The following is a 12,729-nucleotide window of genomic DNA, read 5'->3' on the forward strand; positions in this document are numbered from 1 at the left end:
AGATGTTGTACGTTTATTACTAAAACGGGACACGAAATCACGTTGATCGTATGTTACAAAACGCTGTAAGCTATTACTCATCGCCTGACACGAAAGCACTTCCTTACATAGGTCGAACCACAGGGGTTGTAGCTTGCACAGAAAATACAAAGACGGAGCCGAGCGTTAAATGCTTAGTATGGCAGCTCGATACTCGCAATACGGCGTGGTTTTGAACATCTATACAGAGTCAGAGTCAGACATGGCGTCAACACTTAGCGTTCTTTCCGGCCCATAAACCGGGCACCGATATAAATGGAAGAAAATGATCATAATGATGCGTTGGCAGGCGATTTCAGACATACAGAAGATGAAGATGAGAGAGAGAGATAATAGCATGCAGATAGTATAGAGAAGGTGATAATATAGAGGCTACAACGCATGTCAGAAACGCTACCAACATTTCATCGCTGTCCTTAAATATAAATTGACAAAACAGACTGTTATGTGATGCATACGCGATAGTGACAAAGCTGCAGCAAATCGATTTCAAATTTAAGATAGAAATGAGTATGAGAAAGAAAATGCTACGACAGAAAAGGTTCTAAAAAGCTTTGAAGCGTTAGTAAATAAAATGAGCGACCGTAGCCGCCATGGCTGCTGCCACTAAGCTCTAAACGCCGCCAGCACCCGCCTGCGAGTCGCGACTAAATAAGAAACACAGCATACACACCTCTCTTCACACGATCCAAGTAGTTGACACTCTTGTTTCACGAGTAACACCTCGCGTGAACCCAACAATTGATCCAGCGTCAGTCCGGTACAAACATCGCTCAAGCCTACCTACCCACGCTCACACCGCACAACACACAAACACAGACACACGCGCATTTGTCGGCGCCACCCGGTGTACCCACGGACACCGTCAGTCCCTCACAACATCCACCGGTCGGCACGTGCCGGCACCCCCGCCCGCCCGTGGCACCCGTGGCGCCACGTGTCCGCTCAGTACGAGGACTCGTATCGGACAGGCATCTCGTGGCGCTCGGCGCGTGGCGACGAGTCCATGTTGGGCGCCCCGAACTGCTGCTGCTGCTGCCGGCCTCCCGGCGGCGGGGCCTTCACCAGGGTGGAGGGCTCAGAGGAGGTGCCGCTGCGGCTCGATCTGTGGAGCGGCGCCGCGCTACCGGTCAGCACTGCGACGGAAGGCAATAGCTACTAGTGATGTCAATTACGGAAAATCGGAAAACCGATACCAAACCAAAAACCAACCAAAACCACGGGAAAATACCGAAACCAAACCAACTTGGGAATCTGAGGGAAATGCCAACTTTTTACCGATTTCTTAGCCTCTTATACATTAGTGAGGGCTTAATGGTATCAACAAAATACCAACACATTACGATTGAAATACCAAATACTCGTACCAAGTTGGTATCGGTTTGGTATCGGTATACCAAAAAGTTGGTATCCGATTGACATCTCTAATAGCTACTGTCTACCCTTCGGAAGAAGGATGCACTACTTTGCTACAGTGGATTGATTTACTACACTAAACTACATCAAATAATGACAACTATACGTAGCATGCTTAACAATAACGAAGTAAAAGGTCGACTGTACTCTAATCTAGGAATACGTTGCTGAACACGTATGTATGCAGAACAAGCTAATCCACCGTACTACACTACACCAAGAAATGACCGGAGCGAAGAAGTCAGGAAGCACTACACACAGTTCAAACTAGCATCCCATGTTAGTCATGGGTTATTGGGCATTACAAAAAGCACACACCAAAAGCCGTGGTTACACTACGGGAGCATAGGCTCCCCTGTCGTCTCTGTTGGAGCGTTTCTGCACCGATCGCCGAACTTACCCCCTGGCCACGTTGTAGCCTGCGTGTCGGCCCACGGTCTCCCTGTCCATCTCGTCAGCCTGGCTCTTCAGGTGGAAGCCGAAGCAGACCAGCGCCGCCACGATCGGGATCAGGATGCTGAACACAATGCCCGCCTGGATGCCGACGTACATGGTCTTGTACTGGGCCTCGCCTGGGGAGGAAGGAGGCGTGGTTGTAAGACTCCAGGGTAGTCACTGGGGAGATGTTTGGTCAAGCAGATGGACAGTGAATCTCACTGAATCTCATGACTGTTGTAAAGCTTTGCAAATCTGATATGGTACTCGTATATGGGGCATTCCACGATAGATCGTACCAGGCCCGTCACCCTCATCTCTCAGATTTTAATGAAAATCGGTCCTAGGGGTAATCATAGGCCCCAAAGACGCCTGGCAAAATATCAGACTTCTCAGATCAAAACTTTTTGAGTTATATTGCATTACATCTTTTAACTTCGGTTTGTAACGGTGAGTTTGATGGCCTATAACTCAAGAACGGGTTATGCAACCAACAAACGGGAAACAACACTAAGCTTGCGATGAACCAAAAATTGATATTACTTTTTAAAAATTCTTAAGAAAAATTTTGATTGTTGAGCAAAAACCTTAATCTTTTTTCATTTGCCTCTAATGACTTTTGGGACCAAAATTGTTCACATTTTTATTTTTTCAAAATAAACTTCATGTCATTGCAAATCGACATGCAAAAAATTAGAAAGGAGTTCTTTCTATAAGTTCCTCATTTTCCCGCAAACAAAATGGGTTTCGGAGGGGTTGATACGACCCCAGCACGCCGTTTTGCTTCTAATAGAGGTAGAGCCTCGCGGAAAAAACGAACGTGTGTGCCGTGACAAGTCGCAGCGATTGGTACTCAATTTTAAGGTCTCAGGTTAACCGGTAGCGTCTGAGGTCAGGTCAAGTGACTGAAGTTACGGGTTCGGTTTTTAGTAAATAACTTCGGAAAAATGGCCGCAGAGCCGCGATTTTGGCATCATTGTGTTCGCCTAGCTCAGGTGCGTCGAATGGTATACTTTTTGTTAGGGTGAGGTCAACTTAAGTAGTTGACCTCGGGCCAAGGTCAGGTCAGAGCCCCTCAGGTCACGAAGCTGGGCAAAGGGTATCATATGGCATATCATTCGATTCGGAAGGTCTTCCCGAGTCCATTGGTGGCTTTCCCGACTCTCTAGCTCAATTTAATCGGGAGTTATTGACGAAAAACTCGTACGACCCTAGTGACGTCATAAATGACGTCACGCAAGGTTAACAATGCAAAAGTGAAGCATTGGACTTTGCAAGGAGTGCATGAAATCACGATACCATGTACGTGAGATAGTTTTAGATCATTATCGGCGCCAAAATTACAGATTTTATATTTCCCCATTGACTTATAACAGTGATGTCACGTGACTCATGTGACCTTCAAAAATTCCCAGATATATAAGTTGTGAGACCTTTGGAGGACACCATGTATGCGTCCTGTAACTTTTATCCCGGACAGCTATGGTCATTGGTGTCCAAAACAATGTCAGAACCAAACAGCCTTTTTCACTCTCGCGCTTATAGGAAAGAGGCCGGTTGGATGAACCCTCTTTTCATTTTTTTTAGATGACTAAGAATTCAATTGAAATTTCAGTAACCCGTGATGTCACTAGGCAGCTTTACCACGCCATTTGTAAGCTCCCCTCCCAAAATCACTATTCGAAACCGTTATCGTGACGTAAAATAAATACATTTATAGAAAGAACATCTTCCTAATTTTTTGCACGATTCTTAACAATGAGCTAAATATTTTTTAAAGAAATAAAAATTCAAAAAAAAATTGGTCCCAAAGTCCAAAAATACAAATGAAAGATAACTCGATATGTCATATTTAAAAAATAGCGTATTTTTCGAAATTTCAAAAATACATATTAATCTCTGTTTCATTGCAAGTTCAATGTTATCCAACATTTGGCATTTGAATAATCCGTCTTAGAGTTACAGCCCGCCAAACTTAGCGCTGCAAAGCAAGATCCAAAAAATGTTAATCGCCATAACTCAAAAAATACTTATCTGATAAGCCTAAAATTGTTACAGGTAGATTCAGAGCCCCTGATTACCCCTGAAACCAATTTTCGTCAAATTCCGAGAGATGAGGGTGTCAAATTGGAAAAAGTGGTACGATCTATCGTGGAATGCCCCATATACCAAAATGACTATACTACACAAAATTAAGCGCTGAGGTTCGTGAGAGGCAGGGCAACAAATGAATTAGTTGTGCATCTTGACATATCAAAGGTAATAATTAAACCACATAATCATCGCATCAAAGAGCATCAGTAGCTCTGTAAACACCTCAGCCTCCACCCGCCGCGGCGTCACACTCACTCATGCAGTTGACCTCGCCGTCCTCCGGCCAGTTCCAGTCTCCGGAGGCGTAGCACCAGCGGCGGGCCTCCCCGACCAGGATGTAGCCCGGGTCACACTCGAACTTCACCATCGTGCCCGGCGTGAACGCGAACGTGTTCTTGCGACCGTTCTGCGGTGTCGGCAGCGCGCCGCACGAGATGACTGCGGGGAGGGAGGGTATGTCAAGGGTCAGAGGGGAGAGAAGAGACATAGGGGCGTGTCAGATACCGAGGTCATTGTCTGCAGCAACTCTTGAGGTGGTTAATTCTGGTCGGTGGTCCAATCGCAACGTCATTGGCATATGACCTAGAATCTAACCAATATTATTTTGGCTTTCTTTCGTATTTTGCATTTCACACAAAATTTGCGGCAGTCGACAAATAAATATCGCCATATAATCTCATTTAGCCACTGACTTGTTTCCAGTCCGCTGGACTTGATGTTGACGAACTCGTCCTGGTAGAACTTGGTGAAGACGGCCACGTCTCTGCGCTCCGTCATGATGAAGTCGTATGCGCATTGGTAGGAGCTACCACAGACCCGCTTCACTTCTTCGACATCCAGCGTGCTGACGGAAAAGGTCACAGGTCAGGGACATCAGATCGGAGAGGAGACAGAGCGGTAAATATTTCCAACAGGGGGTCGGATAAGATAGAACATATTACAAAGGCAGAGTTGGGGAGGACAGGACGCTGACCGATCGAATCGAAAGCAGCCCTAACCGAAAGCGAGTCATGGGTCGTTAAGAAACAGCTGGTTGAGTAGATGCCGAGTCACAGGTCATTTCCGATACTTTTTAATTTTTGACGTTTCTCAGCTTGGTCCGTAAAGTCAATTGGTTACTACGTTTGCCAAACGCGGTTATCTGGTTACGACAAACCATCAGTAAAATATCGGAACTCACGCACATCGCTACCATACCACAACACACCACCGCCAGCGTCCCAACTCTCTGTCTTCCCATAGCTTACACCACTGTGTCTCGACAAACTCACCTGTTATCGGGAATATCCGGCGTTTTCTCGAACTCAGGCAGGAAGTCCGGGTCGTAATAGTTACTGGAGGAGCGTCCGTTCTCGTGGTAGAAGAGTGACCCGCCACGGTACGGGTCTTCCTTGTCATCCAACATCCCTGAAAACGAGGTCAAGGTCAGGCATCTGGAAGATGCTGCTCTATGGACGAATGAACGACAACAGACAACATGCTTATACTGAACGAGGGAGTTACAAGAAAGACAGGCATTCTTTTTCAGACATGAAAGGTCTCCTTTACTAAATTAGGAGCACAATCCCCTTTAATCGGCATACTAATTTAGTTCCTTTCAATCGCCATCGTATTTTACATGTTTAAATAACATGACGATGATAAATGCTAATAAAGGACGTAACATATATATTATCCAGTAGCGTATGTCAAATACGTATGCTGAAAATATGCTATCAGAAATCACAACGCGTTCTTACTCACACTGCAATCCGAATCGTTCGTAGATGGACTCTGAGTTGAGGATGTCCACATTAGCCTGGGTGCCGTCTGGCAGAACAAAGTCGTCGCCCGGATCGTTGGACCAATTGCCAAACAGACCCTTTGTCTGATTCTGAAATAAAGCGCAGTGGTTCGTAAGATGAGTATTAGGAGATTGGATATTGGCATTCAACTAAACAGGATCGATGGTTTGCCACGATAAACGCTGCTGCTTTTGCCACTATCGCCGCTTTGTTTATCAAGAATTCGCCCATGAACCATGTGCGATAAAAGTCCGTAAATTTAAACGAACGATAAACGATGTGTTTTCGATGGAGCCTCATGGACCATGGTCCCTTGGAATACACGTCCCCCCCCCCCCACTAATCTTAATCTTCAGCAGCTTTAACATCCCCCAGACCAACCCATTCGTCGTTTCAAGCTATTCCTCGCTCAACCATCCTTTCAAGCAGAATCCCATCAACTATAAATCATTGCTTGCCATGAACGTGAGCGGCAGGTAGAGCCGCGCGGCCATCTGTCCCTGGTTCTCCAGCACCTCGACACCGGCTCCCGACTGGAACAGCACGATCACCTGCGACTGGTTGTGGATGTAGGTCGGCACGTACACCAGCATACCTGCCAGATGGGTCACAGGTCAGAGGTCAGGTCAGGGCAGGTTAGAAGAGACAGTTGACTGACAGTGTATCGCGCTGGCCAGGGCAAGTACTGGATTGGCGTGTTTGTGGCCGATTGTTGCTCACCTCTGAAGATCTGCATCTTCTCCGGGTATCTGTCGAAGTAGAGGTACTTCTGGTTGACGAGCACGTTCAGTTTGTAGCGCCACTGGGCCTCGGTGGGACGCAGACGGATCTCCACCGTCGTCGAAAAGTTGTCACGAGCTGTCGGAATAAATATCATTGTTAGAAAAATATCATTGGGCAGAACTTGATATCAAATCATAAATAAAAAATAACATATTTTTGCTTTTTGTATTGAAGTGGCTAACGAACATTTTAATAACGACAAGAAAGCATGCTTATCAAGAATATATGTACATATAGATGTATTTTCGTGATTCTGCTTACACCACTTACCAAGAACATTCCTACAACCCAACGAAGCGATCAGCCAGCCGTACCATTCACCTCTCCCTTCCCGCTCTCCCCCTCCACCGAGATAAGGAGACATCTCCTCCCCACTGACCTGCGATGGCGGTCAGCTGAGTGGCAAACACGGGCCCCATCTCATTGTCGGGCGCCTGCTCGAACCGGGCCTGAACGTCCAGCTGGTTCCGGTTCGTGTTCACCCGCGTCAGCACGTACTCGCCCTTTCCGTTGAACGTGTACTGGACGTCATCGAACGTGTAGAAATGCGGGTCGCCGAACACGGTGGCTGTCGGAGAAGAACCGAGCGTAAGTAATAAGTGCACGATAAAACAGCAATACATAATTGCAGTAAGCGCAGATTGCATAGAAGGGTCCTATTAAGACCTAAATACATTGTAATGAAGCATCGGACGAAAATCGACGCCAGCGCCGCCAAATGAATGGCATACTCGTATACGAACAAAAGAATGAGGAATAGTATTCGTAGGCTGCAATAATTAAGGTCGGCTCATGCACGATGCTTGCAGCATCCAAATGGAGCATTCACAAAATGTCACGCCCGTTTACCTCGCTGTGCTTTCGGCAATAGATGTCACACATTTTAAAGTCGAAAACAAACAAGTGACAGATCAGCGCCACCCCCGGTCGCAAACCGAGTTAGAGGTTGATCCCCTCACCGGCAGAGGGCGGCTGGTAGCCGACACAGTCCTGGGAGGCCCTCCTCTCGAACCGGTAAGTGGTGCACCCCTGGCTCTGCTCCCCCTGCCACCGACAGCACGAGTAGAACGGAGCCACGTCGTGGTACCAGTGAGACAGCGACGGCATCTGGAGGGGGAGAGAAGAGGTCAGGTCAGGTCAACACGGGGTCAGGTCAACACGAGGTCAGGTCAACACGAGTAGAATCACCGTTCCATGCTTCTATACTCAGGATACAGAAATCCTTCTCCACGCCGCAGCCCCCTCCGGGCTGGACAGGCAACTTTATCCCATGCGGGCTGCTCCCTTGGAGCGGCACCGCTGCTCCCGAGGGAGCGCACCCCGTAGCCGGGTGCAGTGAGTACCTTGGGGCTGGGTGGCCTGTCCTCTGGACGGGGTCAGCCCCGGTGACTCACTAGGGTGCCTGCCCAGACCAATGTCTCCCCCTATATCCTATCATCCTCCCGGCTCTGAAATGGTCTCATTGGACCGAAAGAGCCTAACCAAAAAAAAAAAAAAAAACGAGTAGAATGGAGCCACCTCGTTTTTAAATACATGTTTCACGAATTGTCGACTGAGTATCTGACAGTATCTGCTCCACGAACAATAAAAACGTTCCACCAGCGATCGAAAGATAAGTGCAACAAAACCTTACACGAAAGTTTACGCAGTATGATACAAAATAAGCACAAGCCACGATTCCATATCGATAAAGTCACTCGGACCGCCATTAGCATTAAGCCTTTTCTATTGTCACTGTTCTCCAACCCCACCTTGTTGGACTCGTAGAAGGGTCGCATGCCGAGGTTGTGGGCCCGGTGCGGGTTGCCGCCCCACATCGTGTCCGAGGTCATCATCAGGTAGCCGTCGATGTCGTAACAGCACTGCTGGCCGGCGCCGTCGTTACTGTAACGGGATCGTGAAGTCGTCAGAAACGCTCCAAGGCCTAAGTAAAGGCGCAAACTGGAGCTGCCAGTTTTTCCATATTTCAATGTAATTCTTGTTCCCAAAATATAGTGATGGACGAGGGCAATCGTAGCAAACTATAAAAAATAGTCAATTAAGGTTAAAGAGATCTATCCTCTTTAGTTACCTCGTCGAAAGCTTGTGCCGTACCGTAGTGCGCCCAGCACCGGGTCATACTGCTAAGTGCAGGTAGTACCGCACCGCAGTGACTGCGTACAGTTAAGTGTCAAATTTCATGAAGTTTCCTAATTCCTATACCCTGTCGACCTACTCTACAATGCCATGCTCGCTTTACCTGATATTACCGTAATTACCATGCTTTTATGCTATTCTTGTATCACTCACTTGACCATGCCGGCTCTGACGCAGTGGATGGCGCCGCGGTGCTCGTCACAGGCCGTGTTCCCGTCTCGGTCACAGTCAAAGTCGGGCACGTACAGACCCTTGTTGGCCACCGCCTGTTCGATTCGGCATGGGCAGCGGATCACCTGCAAACGGAGGGAGAGAGGTCAGCGGGAGAGTCGCAGGTCACCAGACTAGACCCAGGTTATTTAAAAGGTCAGACGCCACTAGATAAGACACATGCTACTGGGCAGCTTAGGACATGAGCCTGATAGTATATGAGACTACTACGGGCTCTGGAGGTCACATTACAGTCGCAGGCCAACTCAACGCCCTCCCCGCTGCCGGCCTTCCTAAGCACTCACCTCTCCGGCAAAGTGTTTGAGGTTTCTGTCGTTCTCGATCCAGCGGTTACAGACGCGCGCCGCCCATTCGGAGCCGTAGACTCGTTCCCACTGCGGCCCGAAGTACCAGGCTAGCGGCACCGGTCGACTCCATAGCGTACTAGAAGAAACGTAACGAGACGGTAAGTAGGTATCGTTTGAAATGTATGACTTAAGAGTCATGCTACCTTTTCCTCAAGTTATAATGAATATGAAATAATATTTTCGGAGTTTCTTGAGTGATATATATTGAAAAATTGATAGCAAATATTTCGATACTCGTAGTGGTACCTTTTTCAATGCGAGTGATGCACAGTGCGAGCTTTGTTAAGCACAACAAAATAACACAATTCCCATGCAATCGGAGGAGCTGGGTCCTCCAGTGCAGATAAAATAACCTATACGATACCGCCTTCCTAAGAACTTATACAATATCACTGTCTATCACGGAATTTTAATTAAATATTTAGACAATCAGCGCTAATTTAATAAAAAGAGCGTCACTTCAGTTACAGGTAAGTCACACTTACACAAGGTGACCCCCCCCCCCTCGCGTGTTCGTTCAGCGTGCCAACCACTATTTTTTTAGCACAATGTCCCATATTGGGCTCAGCTGGACGCCACCGCTGTGGAGATTCATTGACGGGCGCAGCTGTCGGATCTCGATGGCCTCCCTGATTTTACGTTTTTTCCGTAAACGTAAAATCAGGGAGGCGATGAAGCTCGCTCACGAAGCTTCATTCACGGCGATGAAGAAGATGAAGCTTCATTCACGGCGATGAAGCTCTGCAAGAGTTCCACCAGCGGTTGAACGATTTCTGCCCAAGTATCCAGTTTACACTGGAGCGGGAGGTGGACCAGAAACTGCCGTTTTTGGACGTTCTTGTCCAGAGGTCAGAAGGTCGGCTGGGCACCTCAGTCTACCGGAAGGCGACCGCATCAAACGTGTACCTGAAGTACAACTCGAGCCACCCCGCGGCCATGAAAGCTGGTCTAATAAGATGCATGGAAGCCAGAGCAAGACGGGTCTGCAGCGACATGTCAAGTGTGAAGGAGGAGAAGAGCAAGATACGGGATGTGTTCGTAGCCAATGGCTATCCGGAGCCGTTTATCAAGAGGGCTATGAGACGCCGTGACGCCAGCCAGACCGTACAGGGGGAAGCCGCCGCCAGAGACCAAGAAGCCTATGCGGCAGTGCCCTACGTCCCAGGTCTCAGCGAAAGGATAGCCAAGGTTCTCAGGCCACACAGAATCAAGGTAGCTCACAAATCCAAGCGATTGAGGGGTCACCTGGTTAACGTCAAAGATCCCGTGGAGCAGAGCAAGAAGAAAGGGGCCGTATATGAGATAAAGTGCTCGTGCGGCTCCAGCTATATCGGAGAGTCAGGGCGACCAAAACAGGACAGATTGAAGGAGCACACCGCCGATATCAAGCACGGACGCTGCGATACGTCAGCGACGGCCAGACACTTTTGTACCTGTGGCGGTGACTTGAACCCGTTCGAGGCGAGAACCCTAGCCATCGAACGCCACTGGAAAAAACGTAAAATCAGGGAGGCCATCGAGATCCGACAGCTGCGCCCGTCAATGAATCTCCACAGCGGTGGCGTCCAGCTGAGCCCAATATGGGACATTGTGCTAAAAAAATAGTGGTTGGCACGCTGAACGAACACGCGAGGGGGGGGGGGGTCACCTTGTGTAAGTGTGACTTACCTGTAACTGAAGTGACGCTCTTTTTATTAAATTAGCGCTGATTGTCTAAATATTTAATTAAAATTCCGTGATAGACAGTGATATTGTATAAGTTCTTAGGAAGGCGGTATCGTATAGGTTATTTTATCTGCACTGGAGGACCCAGCTCCACCGATTGCATGGGAATTGTGTTATTTTGTTGTGCTTAACAAAGCTCGCACTGTGCATCACTCGCATTGAAAAAGGTACCACTACGAGTATCGAAATATTTGCTATCAATTTTTCAATATATATCACTCAAGAAACTCCGAAAATATTATTTCGTATCGTTTGAACTTGGGACATATAACAACTCGTTATCTATTTAGAAGACACGGCAAAAAAAAAACAGGCATGACTACAACAAATACATTTTTGACTTCGTGTGTGCATACTCACTTGAGCTCAACCTTGTCAGCACTTGCGTTCAATAATACAACTTGATGAACAACGACCTTAAACGGAGGCTTACCTAAGTTTACATTTGACCACATCAAATACAGCAAACGTTAAGTTACCAGTCCTCGCCCACTGCCCAAACTCACGGTGAGCTCTTCAGTCCCGACAGGTAGGTTCCTGGATTGGTGAGGTTGATGTGGATCAACCCGACCTCGATGTCCAGGTAGTCCCAGTTGTCGTTGCCCATGAAGTCGGCCGTGCTGATGTCCTGGATGCCGTCGTTGCTCCCCTCCTGCAAACATTATCAGAAAGTCAGCCCGTGACGTAAAAAGAATACATCGATACGATACGGAGAGTCGGATTAGATAGCACTCGGCTTAGGGCAGCTGCGGGGTGGATTAATTGTACAAGACAGGGCGAGATGTCACTGACTGGGGAGCAGATAAGCCTGATACCGGCAACCATCTAAGAGCAGAGATACGGCAAGTCTGTAGTGAATGGCGTCTGTGCTTTCAGCGTAGCCTGAATAATTGTCTGTACTGCTACCAAGTTTGTCTGATCAGTCGCCATGGCTGTCTGTTCACAGGGACAGCTCGTCCCATGCTTCTGTCCGTTCAGACAGACAAATGGCAGTCATAATTGGCCGGACGTTGCAATGACAGTTCAATCGGCCGGCCAAATGCCGCCTTCCGGCCCCATGCCTCCTGTGTTCGGGCGGACGTCAGGGAGCGTGTGGTCAATCCAGCTGCAATGCGGCGCATAGGAACGATGGACGGAGGACGTTGATGGTAAATTCCATGGGAGAGATTTACACGAACACATGATTGTGTACGTTTGTGGGAACCATGGCATGCCAGAGAACGGGACGCCGCTTCAAATCATCCCGGATAACACTTACAACTACCAGTATAACTATAAAGAATTATAATTATAACACTCGGCATCAGCTTTTTCTACTGAAATATTCTGTAAACGAGAATTCACTTAGGAAATCAAACTAATTTGGCCTGTCCCTGCAAGGATAAATAAAGCAAATTTACGGCAAACAGATTGATTGACCTTTCTTTCTGATGCACTCTCTCTAAGCATCCAAATCAATCCCACCCAAGTTCTTGGTGGCATATCTCCTGCCCGCTGTTACAACCGCCCGTTTCCTTTCCGCCATCATCCACCCACCGCTATGGTGTCGATGTACACCAGCTCGGGCGTGTTGGTCGTCTCCCGGTAGCCGTAAAGAGAGATGGTGACCTTGGCGCTCTGATCCATGGTCAGGTTGTGCCACAGCCACTGCAGGCGCAGTGAGCCCGGCTCGGCCAGTTGGTAGTCGTCGTTGGCGAACATCACCGTCTCGGCTGATGTCAGAGGAGTCTCTGAGGGCC

At 48.0% G+C, this 12,729-nt stretch overlaps 1 protein-coding gene across 1 annotated transcript in view; it reads right to left on the reverse strand.

Moving 5' to 3' along the window:
• The window catches only part of LOC122380573 (protein mesh-like), a 19,581-nt gene continuing 6,852 nt past the window's right edge, over positions 1 to 12,729 (reverse strand). Inside the window, exons 8-22 of the mRNA XM_043363849.1 lie at positions 12,527 to 12,720; positions 11,497 to 11,642; positions 9,203 to 9,341; positions 8,841 to 8,983; positions 8,303 to 8,435; positions 7,511 to 7,658; positions 6,931 to 7,119; positions 6,489 to 6,626; positions 6,227 to 6,363; positions 5,728 to 5,857; positions 5,256 to 5,391; positions 4,677 to 4,828; positions 4,240 to 4,422; positions 1,856 to 2,027; positions 1 to 1,144 (exon numbers count right to left, since the gene is read on the reverse strand). Coding sequence (XP_043219784.1) covers positions 985 to 1,144; positions 1,856 to 2,027; positions 4,240 to 4,422; positions 4,677 to 4,828; positions 5,256 to 5,391; positions 5,728 to 5,857; positions 6,227 to 6,363; positions 6,489 to 6,626; positions 6,931 to 7,119; positions 7,511 to 7,658; positions 8,303 to 8,435; positions 8,841 to 8,983; positions 9,203 to 9,341; positions 11,497 to 11,642; positions 12,527 to 12,720 — 2,300 coding nt within the window. The 3' untranslated portion in view covers positions 1 to 984. The remainder of the gene's footprint in view (positions 1,145 to 1,855; positions 2,028 to 4,239; positions 4,423 to 4,676; positions 4,829 to 5,255; positions 5,392 to 5,727; positions 5,858 to 6,226; positions 6,364 to 6,488; positions 6,627 to 6,930; positions 7,120 to 7,510; positions 7,659 to 8,302; positions 8,436 to 8,840; positions 8,984 to 9,202; positions 9,342 to 11,496; positions 11,643 to 12,526; positions 12,721 to 12,729) is intronic.

This window comes from Amphibalanus amphitrite, unplaced genomic scaffold (genome assembly GCF_019059575.1).
Source record: "Amphibalanus amphitrite isolate SeventyFive unplaced genomic scaffold, NRLGWU_Aamphi_draft 000101F_arrow, whole genome shotgun sequence".
NCBI lineage: Eukaryota > Metazoa > Arthropoda > Thecostraca > Balanomorpha > Balanidae > Amphibalanus > Amphibalanus amphitrite.